Below are 13,864 nucleotides of genomic sequence, written 5' to 3'. Positions count from 1 at the left end.
GCAGTGCTGTGCGCTACCTTAATGAAGACCGGAGTCTTCTGCCGCCGATTTTATCTCCTTCTTCTGTCTTCTGGCTCTGCAAGGGGGACGGCGGCGCAGCTCCGGGAACGGACGATCGAGGTCAGGCCCTGTGTTCGAACCCTCTGGAGCTAATGGCGTCCAGTAGCCTAAGAAGCACAAGCTAGCTGCACGCAGGTAGGTTTGCTTCTCTCCCCTCAGTCCCACGTAGCAGTGAGTCTGTTGCCAACAGATCTCACTGAAAATAAAAAACCTAACAAATACTTTCTTTCTAGCAAGCTCAGGAGAGCCCACTAGGTGCATCCAGCTCTGGCCGGGCACAGAGGTCTGGAGGAGGGGCATAGAGGGAGGAGCCAGTGCACACCAGATAGTACCTAATCTTTCTTTTAGAGTGCCCAGTCTCCTGCGGAGCCCGTCTATTCCCCATGGTCCTTACGGAGTTCCCAGCATCCACTAGGACGTCAGAGAAAATAGGATTTTAAATACCTACCGGTAAATCCTCTTCTCGTAGTCCATAAGGGATATTGGGGACAGAATTAATACGATGGGGATGTCCCAAAGCTTCCAGAACGGGCGGGAACGTGCGGAGACTGTTGCAGCACCGCCTGGCCAAACTGGGTATCTGGCCAGGGTATCAAATATGTAGAATTTCACAAAAAAGTGTTCTTCCCAGACCAGGAAGCAGCTCGGTATAGTTGTAAGGCTGAGACTCCACAGGCAGCCACCCAGGAAGAGCCCACCGATCTTGTAGAGTGGGCCTTCAGAGACTTAGGAACAGATAAGGCTGCCGACACATAGGCCTGTTGGATAGTAAGCCTAATCCAACGAGAAATGGACTGCTTTGAAGCACGACAACCCTTTTTCTGCGCATCAGAGAGCACAAACAAAGAATCCGTCTTCCGGACCAGAGCTGTGGGTTTGACATAGATCTTCAAAGCGCGCACCACATCTAAAGACTCGGAAGAGCTGAAGCATCAGAGCAAGACGGAACCACAATAGTCTGATTCAGATGGAATGCTGTCTAGTCCGGAGCTCCGCCCTGTCCTAGAATTACCCCTTTCACATCGCAAATATAACCCGGGATACTGCCGAGTCGAGCCAGCTCGACCCGGCTCGAGGTGCAGTCTAAAAGCACCACTTTTGAATATCCCGGGTCGAGTAACCCTGCATTTCAACCTGGTATAAAAGCAGTGTTATACACAGGTTGGATCCGGGTCAATGGGCACTCTAAAGTGTACAACCCGGGTTATAAAACCCTGCATTCATGTAAAAGTGCTGATTGGCTGTTCTTTGTGTGCCTTGATGATGTCAGCTGCCTGAGCCCTGCTACACAGGAGAGAACAGACAGCATTAAGAATTAGAGCTGTTAAGAATTAGGGGCGAGACAGATTGCTAGGCAGCTTACTGTATACCAACTAGCTTATTAAAAGTACAAAGAGGGACCTTGGCGCGTGCTAAACGCGCATGTGCCCGGGAAGGGGGCATGGCCTATATGAAAGGGGGCAGAACCAGGACACCTACCAAGCAGCAAGATTTCTGTCTCTCACAGACCTGTTACTACTTCTTTAAGAAGCTCTTCTATCCTCCACTCGTTACCTGTATTAATGGCACCTGTTTGAACTGGTTATCTGTATAAAAGACACCTGTCCACACCCTCAAACAGTCAGACTGCTACCTCTCCACCATAGCCAAGAAAAGAGAGCTGTCTAAGGATACCAGGGACAAAATTGTAGAGCTGCACAGGGCTGGGATGAGCTACTCGACAATAGGCAAGCAGCTTGGTGAGAAGAGATCAACTGTTGGTACAATTATTTAAAAAAAGATCACTAAATCTCCCTCGACCTGGGGCTCCATGCAAGATCTCACCTCGTGGGGTATCAATGATCTTGAGAACGATGAGGAATCAGCCCAGAACTACACGGGGGAACCTGGTCAATGACCTCAAGAGAGCTGGGACCACAGTCACAAAGGTTACCATTAGTCACACACTACGTCGTCATGGATTGAAATCCTGCAGCACCTGAAAGGTCCCCTTGCTTAAGCCACCACATGCCTAGGCCCGTCTAAAGTTTGCCAGTGACCATCTGGATGATTCAGAGGAGGATTGGGAGAATGTAATGTGGTCAGATGAGAGCAAAATCAAACTTTTTGGTATAAACTTCACTCGCCGTGTTTGGAGGGAGAAGAATGATGAATGGCATCCCAAGAACACTATACCCACTGTGAAGCATGGGGGTGGAAACATCATGCTTTGGGGCTGCTTTTCTGCAAATGGGATAGGACGACTGATCTGTATGTAGAGGATGAATGGGGGAATGTATCGTGTGATTTTGGCCAAAAACCTTCTTCCCTCAATAAGAGCATTGAAGATGGCATGCTGGAAGACCCAGCCACGTTCCAATGACCCCAAACACACCGCCCGGGCCACTAAGGGGTGGCTCTGGAAGAAGAATTTCAAGGTCCTGGAGTGGCCTAGCCAGTCTCCAGACCTCAACCCAATAGAAAGTCTGTGGAGGGAGTTGAAAGTCTGTGTTGACCTGCAACAGCCCCAAAACATGACCGATCTAGAGAAGATCGGCATGGAAGAGTGGGCCAAAATACCTGCTACAGTGTGTGCAAACCTGGTCAAGAACTACAGGAAACGTTTGACCTCTGTAATTGCCAACCGAGGTTATATTACAAAGTATTGAGTTAAACTTTTTGATTGTCCAAATATTTATTTTCCGCAAGAATATACAAATAAATTGTTTAAAAAGGTCATTACCACTATGTTGCTAGCCAGAAAACCTGTCATGTCAAAACATTATCATATCTGAAGGAGATACAGTGGGGCAAAAAAGTATTTGGACAGCAACCGATTGTGCAAGTTGACCCACTTAAAAAGATGAGACAGGTCTGTAATTTCCATCATAGGTACACTTCAACTGTGAGAGACAGAATCTGAAGGAAAAAAAAATAAGATTTTACTTACCGATAAATCTATTTCTCATAGTCCGTAGTGGATGCTGGGGACTCCGTCAGGACCATGGGGAATAGCGGCTCCGCAGGAGACAGGGCACAAAAGCAAGCTTTTAGGATCACATGGTGTGTACTGGCTCCTCCCCCTATGACCCTCCTCCAAGCCTCAGTTAGGTACTGTGCCCGGACGAGCGTACACAATAAGGAAGGATCTTGAATCCCGGGTAAGACTCATACCAGCCACACCAATCACACCGTACAACTTGTGATCTGAACCCAGTTAACAGCATGATAACAGAGGAGCCTCTAGAAAAGATGGCTCACTACAGCAATAACCCGATTTTTTGGTAACAATAACTATGTACAAGTATTGCAGACAATCCGCACTTGGGATGGGCGCCCAGCATCCACTTCGGACTACGAGAAAGAATTATCGGTAAGTAAATTCTTATTTTCTCTAACGTCCTAAGTGGATGCTGGGGACTCCGTAAGGACCATGGGGAATATACCAAAGCTCCCAAACGGGCGGGAGAGTGCGGATGACTCTGCAGCACCAAATGAGAGAACTCCAGGTCCTCCTCAGCCAGGGTATCAATTTTGTAGAATTTTACAAACGTATTTGCTCCTGACCAAGTAGCTGCTCGGCAAAGTTGTAAAGCCGAGAACCCTTGGGCAGCCGCCCAAGATGAGCCCCCTTCCTTGTGGAGTGGGCATTTACAGATTTTGGCTGTGGCAGGCCTGCCACAGAATGTGCAAGCTGAATTGTACTACAAATCCAACGAGCAATAGTCTGCTTAGAAGCAGGAGCACCCAGCTTGTTGGGTGCATACAGGATAAACAGCGAGTCAGTTTTCCTGACTCCAGCCGTCCTGGAAACATATTTTCAGGGCCCTGACAACGTCTAGCAACTTGGGAGTCCTCCAAGTCCCTAGTAGCCGCAGGCACCACAATAGGTTGTTTCAGGTGAAACGCTGACACCACCTTAGGAAGAAACTGGGGACGAGTCCCAGTTCTGCCCCGTCCGAATGGAAAATCAAATATGGGCTTTTGTAAGACAAAGCCGCCAATTCTGACAATCGCCTGGCCGAGGCCAGGGCCAACAGCATGGTCACTTTCCATGTGAGATATTTCAAATCCACAGATTTGAGCGGTTCAAACCAATATGATTTGAGGAATCCCAACACTACTTTGAGATCCCACGGTGCCACTGGAGGCACAAAAGGGGCTGTATATGCAATACTCCCTTGACAAATGTCTGGACTTCAGGAACTGAAGCCAATTCTTTCTGGAAGAAAATCTACAGGGCCGAAACTTGAACCTTAATGGACCCCAATTTGAGGCTCATAGACACTCCTGTTTTCAGGAAGTGCAGAAATCGACCTAGTTGAAATTTCTTCGTGGGGCCTTCCTGACCTCACCCACGCAACATATTTTCACCACATGTGGTGATAACGTTGTGCGGTCACCTCCTTCCTGGCTTTGACCAGGGTAGGTATGACCTCTTCCGGAATGCCTTTTCCCTTAGAATCCGGCGTTCAACCGCCATGCCGTCAAACGCAGCCGCGGTAAGTCTTGGAACAGACATGGTACTTGCTGAAGCAAGTCCCTTCTTAGCTCCTGAGGCCATTAGTCCTCTATGAGCATCTCTTGAAGTTCCGGGTACCAAGTCCCTCTTGGCCAATCCGGAGCCACGAGTATAGTTCTTACTCCTCTACGTCTTATAATTCTCAATACCTTGGTTATGAGAAGCAGAGGAGGGAACACATACACCGACTGTTACACCCACGGTGTTACCAGGACATCCACAGCTATCGCCTGAAGGTCTCGTGACCTGGCGCAATACCTGTCCCGTTTTTTGTTCGGGCGGGACGCCATCATGTCCACCTTTGGTCTTTCCCAACGGTTCACAATCATGCGGAAAACTACCCTATGAAGTACCCACTCTCCCGGGTGGAGGTCGTGCCTGCTGAGGAAGTCTGCTTCCCAGTCGTCCACTCCCGGAATGAACACTGCTGACAGTGCTATCACATGATTTTCCGCCTAGCGAAAAATCCTTGCAGTTTTGCCACTGCCCTCCTGCTTCTTGTGCCGCCCTTTCTGTTTACGTGGGCAACTGCCGTGATGTTATCCCACTGGATCAATACCGGCTGACCTTGAAGCAGAGGTCTTGCTAAGTTTAGAGCATTATAAATTTGCTCTTAGCTCCAGTATATTTATGTGGAGAGAATTCTCCAGACTTGATCACACTCCCTGGAAATTTTTTCCCTGTGTGACTGCTCCCCAGCCTCTCAGGCTGGCCTCCGTGGTCACCAGCATCCAATCCTGAATGCCGAATCTACGGCCCTCTAGAAGATGAGCACTCTGTAATCACCACAGGAGAGACACCCTTGTCCTTGGATATAGGGTTATCCGCTGATGCATCTGAAGATGCGATCCGGACCATTTGTCCAGCAGATCCCACTGAAGAGTTCTTGCGTGAAATCTGCCGAATGGAATCGCTTCGTAATAAGCCACCATTTTTACCAGGACTCTTGTGCAATGATGCACTGACTTTTCCTGGTTTTAGGAGGATCCCGATTAGCTCGGATAACTCCCTGGCTTTCTCCTCTGGGAGAAACACCTTTTTCTGGACTGTGTCCAGAATCATCCCTAGGACCAGCAGACGTGTCGTCGGAACAACTGCGGTTTTGGAATATTTAGAATCCACCCGTGTTGTCGTAGAACTACTTGAGATAGTGCTACTCCGACCTCCAACTGTTCTCTGGACCTTGTTCTTATCAGGAGGTCGTCCATTTTCTTTGAAGACGAATCCTCATTTCGGTCATTACCTTGGTAAGGACCCGGGGTGCCTTGGACAATCCAACGGCATCGTCTGAAACGGATAGTGACAGTTCTGTACCACGAACCTGAGATACCCTTGGTGAGAAAGGCAAATTTTGGGACATGGAGGTAAGCATCCCTGATGTCCCAGGACACCATATAGTCCCCTTCTTCCCGGTTCGCTATCACTGCTCTGAGTGACTCCATCTGGATTTGAACCTTTGTAAGTGTTCAAATATTTCAGATTTAGAATAGGTCTCACCTAGCCTTCTGGCTTCAGTACCACAATATAGTGTGGAATAATACCCCTTTCCCTGTTGTAGGAGGGGTCATTTTATTATCACCTGCTGGGAATACAGCTTGTGAATTGTTTTCAATACTGCCTCCCTGTCGGAGGGAGACATTGGTACAGCAGACTACAGGAACCTGCGAGGGGGAAACGTCTCGACATTCCAATCTGTACCCCTTGGATACTACTTGTAGGATCCAGGGGTCCTGTACGGTCCTAGCGTCATGCTGAGAACTTGGTAGAAGCGGTGGAGGGCTTCTGTTCCTGGGAATGGGCTGCCTGCTGCAGTCTTCTTCCCTTTCCTCTATCCCTGGGCAGATATGACTCTTATAGGGACGAAAGGACTGAGGCTGAAAAGACGGTGTCTTTTTCTGCAGAGATGTGACTTAGGGTAAAAACCGGTGGATTTTCCAGCAGTTGCCGTGGCCACCAGGTCCCATGGACCGACCCCAAATAACTCCTCCCCTTTATACGGCAATACATCTTTGCGCCGTTTGGAATCTGCATTACCTGACCACTGTCGTGTCCATAAACATCTTCTTGCAGATATGGACATCGCATTTACTCTTGATGCCAGAGTGCAAATATCCCTCTGCGCATCTCGCATATATAGAAATGCATCCTTTAAATGCTCTATAGTCAATAAAATACTGTCCCTGTCAAGGTTATCAATATTTTTAGTCAGGGAATCCGACCAAGCCACCTCAGCTCTGCACATCCAGGCTGAGGCGATCGCTGGTCGCAGTATAACACCAGCATGTGTGTGTATACTTTTTAGGATATTTTCCAGCCTCCTATCAGCTGGCTCCTTAAGTACGGCCCTATCTGTAGATGGTACCGCCACTTGTTCTGATAAGCATGTGAGCGCCTTATCCACCCTAAGGGGTGTTTCCCAACGCGCCCTAACTTCTGGCGGGAAAGGGTATACCGCCAATAATTTTCTATCGGGGGAAACCCACGCATCATCACACACTTCATTTAATTTATCTGATTCAGGAAAAACTACAGGTAGTTTTTTCACATCCCACATAATACCCTTTTTTGTGGTACTTGTAGTATCAGAAATATGTAACACCTCCTTCATTGCCCTTAACGTGTGGCCCTAAAGGAAAATACGTTTGTTTCTTCACCGTCGACACTGAAATCAGTGTCCGTGTCTGGGTCTGTGTCGACCGACTGAGGTAAATGGGCGTTTTACAGCCCCTGACGGTGTTTGAGACGCCTGGACAGGTACTAATTTGATCGCCGGCCGTCTCATGTCGTCAACCGGCTTGCAGCGTGTTGACATTATCACGTAATTCCATAAATAAGCCATCCATTCCGGTGTCGACTCCCTAGAGAGTGACATCACCATTACAGGCAATTTGCTCCGCCTCCTCACCAACATTTTCCTCATACATGTCGACACACACGTACCGACATACAGCACACACATAGGGAATGCTCTGATAGAGGACAGGACCCACTAGCCCTTTGGGGAGACAGAGGGAGAGTTTGCCAGCACACACCAAAACGCTATAATTATACAGGGACAACCTTTTTATAAGTGTTCCTTTTATAGCATTTTAATATATATACATATCGCCAAATCAGTGCCCCCCCTCTCTGTTTTAACCCTGTTTCTGTAGTGCAGTGCAGGGGAGAGCATGGGAGCCTTCCCACCAGCATTTCTGTGAGGGAAAATGGCGCTGTGTGCTGAGGAGAATAGGCCCCGCCCCCTTTTCGGCGGGCTTCTTCTCCGGAGTTTGTGATATCTGGCAGGGGTTAAATACATCCATATAGCCTCAAGGGCTATATGTGATGTATTTTTCGCCATACAGGTATTATACATTGCTGCCCAGGGCGCCCCCCCCCGCGCCCTGCACCCTCCGTGACCGCTGTGTGAAGTGTGCTGACAACAATGGCGCACAGCTGCAGTGCTGTGCGCTACCTGATGAAGACTGAAAGTCTTCTGCCGCCTGGTTCCGGACCTCTTCAATCTTCAGCATCTGCAAGGGGGGTCGGCGGCGCGGCTCCGGGACGAACCCCAGGGCGAGACCTGTGTTCCGACTCCCTCTGGAGCTAATGGTGTCCAGTAGCCTAAGAAGCCAATCCATCCTGCACGCAGGTGAGTTCACTTCTCTCCCCTAAGTCCCTCGTAGCAGTGAGCCTGTTGCCAGCAGGACTCACTGAAAATAAAGAACCTAAAAACTTTTTCTAAGCAACTCTTTAAGAGAGCCACCTAGATTGCACCCTGCTCGGACGGGCACAAAAACCTAACTGAGGCTTGGAGGAGGGTCATGGGGGGAGGAGCCAGTACACACCATGTGATCCTAAAAGCTTACTTTTTGTGCCCTGTCTCCTGCTGAGCCGCTAATCCCCATGGTCCTGACGGAGTCCCCAGCATCCACTAGGACGTTAGAGAAATCTCGTTTTTGTGCACCTGTAGTGGACATGGGGGGGAATGTTTAGCAGCTAGATTTTCCACTGCTTGTTGCAGTTCCTGAGTCTTATTTGCATTTGCAGTGAGCTGAGATGACATATCAGACATCATAGTTTTGATAGCCCCCACCCAGCCAGAAGGGCTATTTACTCTTCCCCCACATTGTTATCAGCATTTTGCGATGACTGACTACATTGCTCACATGATTGTGAGTCAGATGAGCTAGGGGAAAATCTAGCATTACACACACTGCATAACTTCTCTTTTACCATTGTGAAAACAAAAACAGGTAAAATACACAACACAATACAAGCCTGCCCTATTGCATGTGAGAGGAGACACAGAAGAGAGGACACCAGTGCTGCACAGCCCCAGTGAGGCTGTCGGCGTTTTATACAAACATATAATTAAGTCTGCCTAATGAAAAATCCCTCAGAGGGATGATATTTGTGCACCAAATAGCGGCTCTCCCCCTCTACACCCTGTACCAGTGATCCAGCGTGTGACCGTTATGGAGGAGCTGTGTGAGGCTGCTGCTTATGCAGAGGAAGGTGCCAAAATGCAGTTGAGACCGCTCTGAAGTAGCTCCGCCCACCGCTATGGCACCAGAGCTACTGTGTATTTTTTATACTGGCCAGGTCTCCTAAATGTTAGTAACCTCACAAATGCTTGGTACCATGTAAAAAGGCAGTCTCACGCAGGGGTCAAAGCGGGTCCCCCCCCAGGAGGGACCCGTACGCCTCAACCACGCTTTTGCCGCACAGTGAACCGGGGGACTTCCCTAGCAGGGACCCCGTTGTGTACTCACCACCAGTGATCACCTTCAGGCAGCGTTAGGGGTGTGCGGCATGCTGCGACATCCAAGGCGCCATGCCCCGCTGAACAAACAGCCCCTCAGGACGGTGGTCCTGCAGCAGAGAAGCGGCTCTGCACCTCAAGAGGCAGGTGATCGCCCCCCCCTAACTCCCACGGTGCAGGTATGCTGTTGCCCAAACCGCATACCGAAAGAAATAAAAGTTTTAAAGAAATGGAAGAAAAACTCTGGAGCTTGCACAGTGTGCATCCTCTCCTAAGGGCACTTTTTTCTAAACTGAGCTGTAGGAGGAGGCATAGAGGGGAAGAGCCAGCACACCCAATTGAAGAAATGTAAAGTGCACTGGCTCCTTTGGACCCATCTATACCCCATCGTACTAATTCTGTCCCCAATATCCTTTATGGATGTTAGAGAAACAACGTTGTAGACAACTATATTTATACAATAGGTTGCATAGTAAATGGGTCTTGGGCACTGGGTTGATGTTTAAGACTTAAGGCCCCCATAATCTTTATATATTTCCCCAAAACACACCTGGAACCGCCAAACCCCTGTTGGGAACTGCCGATCGGCGGCCATCGATGATCAGCGATCTGTCAGGGAAATTGTTCATGTTAAAAAGATCCCCGACCCTGGCCATTTTCAGTGTGTATCAGGGAATTAAAGATTTCTAAACTTGTTGGGGGGGGGGGGGGGGGGGGTAGATCGGTAAGTTGCAACAGTGAGTCACAGATGTACCTTTACTTGTATTCTGGATGCAGTGCTTGTGAGAAAGGGGTCAGATTCCTAAACTTTTTATATTGATTAGATTTGCTTAGTTTAACTCACTTTAGATACTGTTGAGTCTTCTGCATGAATTTTTCTGGCAAACCATCTTCATCGTCAAGTTGCTCCATCGGTTCCACAATAACCGGTAAAGGTGTGCTGAAACAAGTTGCAGAGGTTAGTAATCCAAGGACATGAAAATCATCCACAACATTACATTTAGTCACTCTAAAGGTGGGTACACACTAGGCGACATGCTCTACCAGTGATGTCACCTAGTGTTTCATCTCCCGGGCTGGGCATACACACTGAGCGATATGACGACCATATCGCTCAGTGACGTCAAGCAGCAGCCAGGCCATGCAGGCACCTCTTGGACGACAGTCCAAATCGAGCTACATGCAAGGCTGACAGCATGAGTCCTTAACGATCCACAGGGCCGCATCGCTGATCGACTGAGGCAGCAGCATACACACTTGGCAACAAAGTGAGCAACGTAGCTCAGGAAGGGGAAAAATGAGCGGCGTCGCTCATTTTCTCAGCAAATGTGTATGCACCTTAAAACATGTCAGATTTGGATTTTTGTCCTTTAATGGCACAGCCTGACAATGTGTTTTTCCCCAATCTGTGGGATGTCAAATGATTTTCCTAATGTCAACAGGTCTTCTTTCAACCACAACTGCAAATCTCATCCTGCTTCTTTTCATAATGGAGTAAACTGATGTGGCTCTTTGTAATTTCCATTCAAAGCTTTGAAGGTACCACATGTGAAATCTTGCTTAAGTAACAACCTCCATAGTTTATAGCAATGCGTCCTATCATTCCCCAAGAGGCCAGGAGACATGTTTGCAGGCTTCAGTTATTCTTCTGCTATTTATGGATATTCTGCATGTTTTTGAACTGTCCTATGCAAATTATCTATTGAATTGGATGCCTCCAAAATACAAAAAGCACATTTCTGGGTGAATGGATAACCCTGGCTTCACATATGTATACCAGATAATGCAGCAAAGCCCCAGCGAGCAACACACTATGCGATTATCAGCCCAATCTACCAAGTATCAGGGTATAGGGGTGCTATGGGGCTATGGTATACAACAAATTCTGAACGTAAACCCATAAGCTTCGCAAGTTTCAATATAACAATAAAAATGTTTCAACATACATCCACCTCTTTTTATGCATTATTTTGTTCTATGGGGTCAATTCAATTTGTCGACAGTTAAACAGCGCCGGAAATTAGCTCCCGCCACTATTCAATTCTGCTCAAGTTAAGTTGGCGAATTGCTGTTCTCCCGGACATAACAGGTTTCGTTTGTCAGGAAAACGGGCATTCTCCAACTTAACTGTCCGGCGCAATGCTGATTACCGACAGAATCAGCCTCGCGCCAACAGTTTTGTCGGATTTCTGCTCTCACACCCCCGGGGATGTTATATGGCGCAGTATAAAATAGCGCCGGGAGCTAATTCCCGGGGCTATTTAACTGTCAGCAAATTGAATTGACCCCTATAGTTGTAAATGTATGGAATTTAACATTGTGTTTCAAGGCAAAATGAAAAAAACACAGAAAAATTCTCATTCTTGTTTTTCACACATTGAAACCTGTTCCGTTCCACATTCCTTGGCGCAGAAAGTAGCTTGAACCACATGCGGTCCTTGCCTTTGGCATCACATCAAACACCTCCAAAATTATGTAAATCCTGTTTTCTTTATGTATGAATAGTGAACAAAAGAGCAGTTTTACTCAAGGACAACTCAAAACTCTGCACCACACTGCCACAAAGAGGATAATGCACTGCGTGCAGGGAAATATGTACATGTATGTGTATATATATATATATATATATATATATATATATATATATATATACACACACACACACATATATACACTGCTCAAAAAAATAAAAGGAACGCTAAAATAACACATCCTAGATCTGAATGAATGAAATATTCTTATTAAATACTTTGTTCTTTACATAGTTGAATGTGCTGACAACAAAATCACACAAAAATTATCAATGGAAATCAAATTTATTAACCCATGGAGGTCTGGATTTGGAGTCACCCTCAAAATTAAAGTGGAAAAACGCACTACAGGCTGATCCAACTTTGATGTAATGTCCTTAAAACAAGTCAAAATGAGGCTCAGTAGTGTCTGTGGCCTCCACGTGCCTGTATGACCTCCCTACAACGCCTGGGCATGCTCCTGATGAGGTGGTGGATGGTCTCCTGAGGGATCTCCTCCCAGACGTGGACTAAAGTATCCGCCAACTCCTGGACAGTCTGTGGTGCAACGTGGCATTGGTGGATGGAGCGAATAATGGACATAACGGTTAATCTTTTTTTACATGATTTCTGAAACGTCGCTTCCTAAATGTATTCACTGATTTAGAGGACTAGCTGAACTATCAAGTAGCATGAGCAATGGAGAGTTATAATAAAACTACTTACGTTGTCAGTATGAATGCGCCGTCAGTACATCTCTCAAGAGCCTTTCTTGCTGGAGGTTTTGCAACAAATTCAACAAACCCCTTTCCAGTAGGTCTGCTACGATCATCAACTATGACAACAGCTCGCTCAACTGGGCCAAACATGGAGAATGCCTCTTCAAGATGCTCATTTGAGATCACAGGAGAAAGATTTTTAACCACTAACGCTGCTCCATGGGTAGCAAAACGGATACGGAGAGGTCTGTTTCTGAGCACCAAACCATCAAGTTCTGTTTTTGCAATTTCAGCAAGTGTTCTTGATTCCTGAAAAAGAAAAATGATTACTCCAAATGCTTTTTGAAATAAAATATAAAAAGAAAAGGTAGTACATACATGTGTCCATGGTTAGTCATATTTCAATCACCACGGTGACTAAAAAATGCATCCAGTAAACATGTAATATACTTTGCATGCATAGATACAGTCACCCATGACTATAACATAATATAACATACGGACACTACTTCTAATAATGCTGGATACACACTGGGCGATATATGTGCCATACAATTGAGCAGCAAATATATTGTGGTAGCATTGGCGGGTGTGTACCAGTGATCTGTCTGAACGATGTCGTTCACAGACATACTGCAACACAGCCGATGGCAGATATATCGGCACATGGTGCTGTGTGTATGGGCGGCTGCGGGGGCTGACATCATAACTGGTCAAGTAAATTCAAATGCACGCCCAGCTGCATGACAGGGACCAAACAAATATAGCCGGGAGTGTACACTTAGGGGCCAATTCAATTGTGCTGTGTACGCCCTGTTGAGTGTCTATATGAATAGGAATCTATCGGAGCTATTTAACTGTTGCTAGGATCAGACGCCCATTATTAGTGAACAGGCCTGACAGCTCCGGGTTTAGCCGCTTTGTGCAGCCAACAGTCTAAAGATCTTGATTGGGAGTCTAAAATCTGGGTTTGGGCACTTTGGGCATCCAAATTACAGACTTTTTTTTTTTTTTTTACATTTTTTCCTCACACCTTCAGAGGCTGTATTAACAAATGTGGCTGCAGTGGCTAATGAGCATCTGATCAGAGCAACAATTAAATAGCTCCGACAGACACCCATTTGTATAAACTCCCAGCAGGGGGTGCACGATATAACTGAACAGCCCCTTAGCTTGATCGGTCACTTGGTCAGCACACTGGTGAGTGATTAATCACGTCAGATGCATACATTAGTAACTGGTGCAGGAAATAAATCTTACAGCCATGCAATCGCCATAGGAAAACAGGCTGTACTAAAGAGCTCCGTGTTGAATGTGGCATGATCATAGG

The 13,864-nt window shown here is 46.9% G+C and overlaps 1 protein-coding gene across 4 annotated transcripts in view; it reads right to left on the bottom strand.

Moving 5' to 3' along the window:
- The window catches only part of PSPC1 (paraspeckle component 1), a 377,392-nt gene that overhangs the window by 299,440 nt on the left and 64,088 nt on the right, over nucleotides 1-13,864 (bottom strand). For all 4 annotated transcript variants that reach the window (XR_010203527.1, XM_063951654.1, XM_063951657.1 and 1 more), the window contains exons 2-3: nucleotides 12,542-12,843; nucleotides 10,150-10,245 (exon numbers count right to left, since the gene is read on the bottom strand). Coding sequence is in view for 3 of the 4 variants with exons in the window: in XM_063951654.1 (XP_063807724.1) it covers nucleotides 10,150-10,245; nucleotides 12,542-12,843 (398 nt within the window). In the remaining variant the exon portion in view is untranslated. The remainder of the gene's footprint in view (nucleotides 1-10,149; nucleotides 10,246-12,541; nucleotides 12,844-13,864) is intronic.

The sequence above is a fragment of the Pseudophryne corroboree genome, chromosome 2, assembly GCF_028390025.1.
Source record: "Pseudophryne corroboree isolate aPseCor3 chromosome 2, aPseCor3.hap2, whole genome shotgun sequence".
Classification (NCBI taxonomy): domain Eukaryota; kingdom Metazoa; phylum Chordata; class Amphibia; order Anura; family Myobatrachidae; genus Pseudophryne; species Pseudophryne corroboree.
The sequence above is the reverse complement of the archived record's forward strand: the minus strand, read 5'-3'. Positions and strand labels throughout refer to the sequence as shown.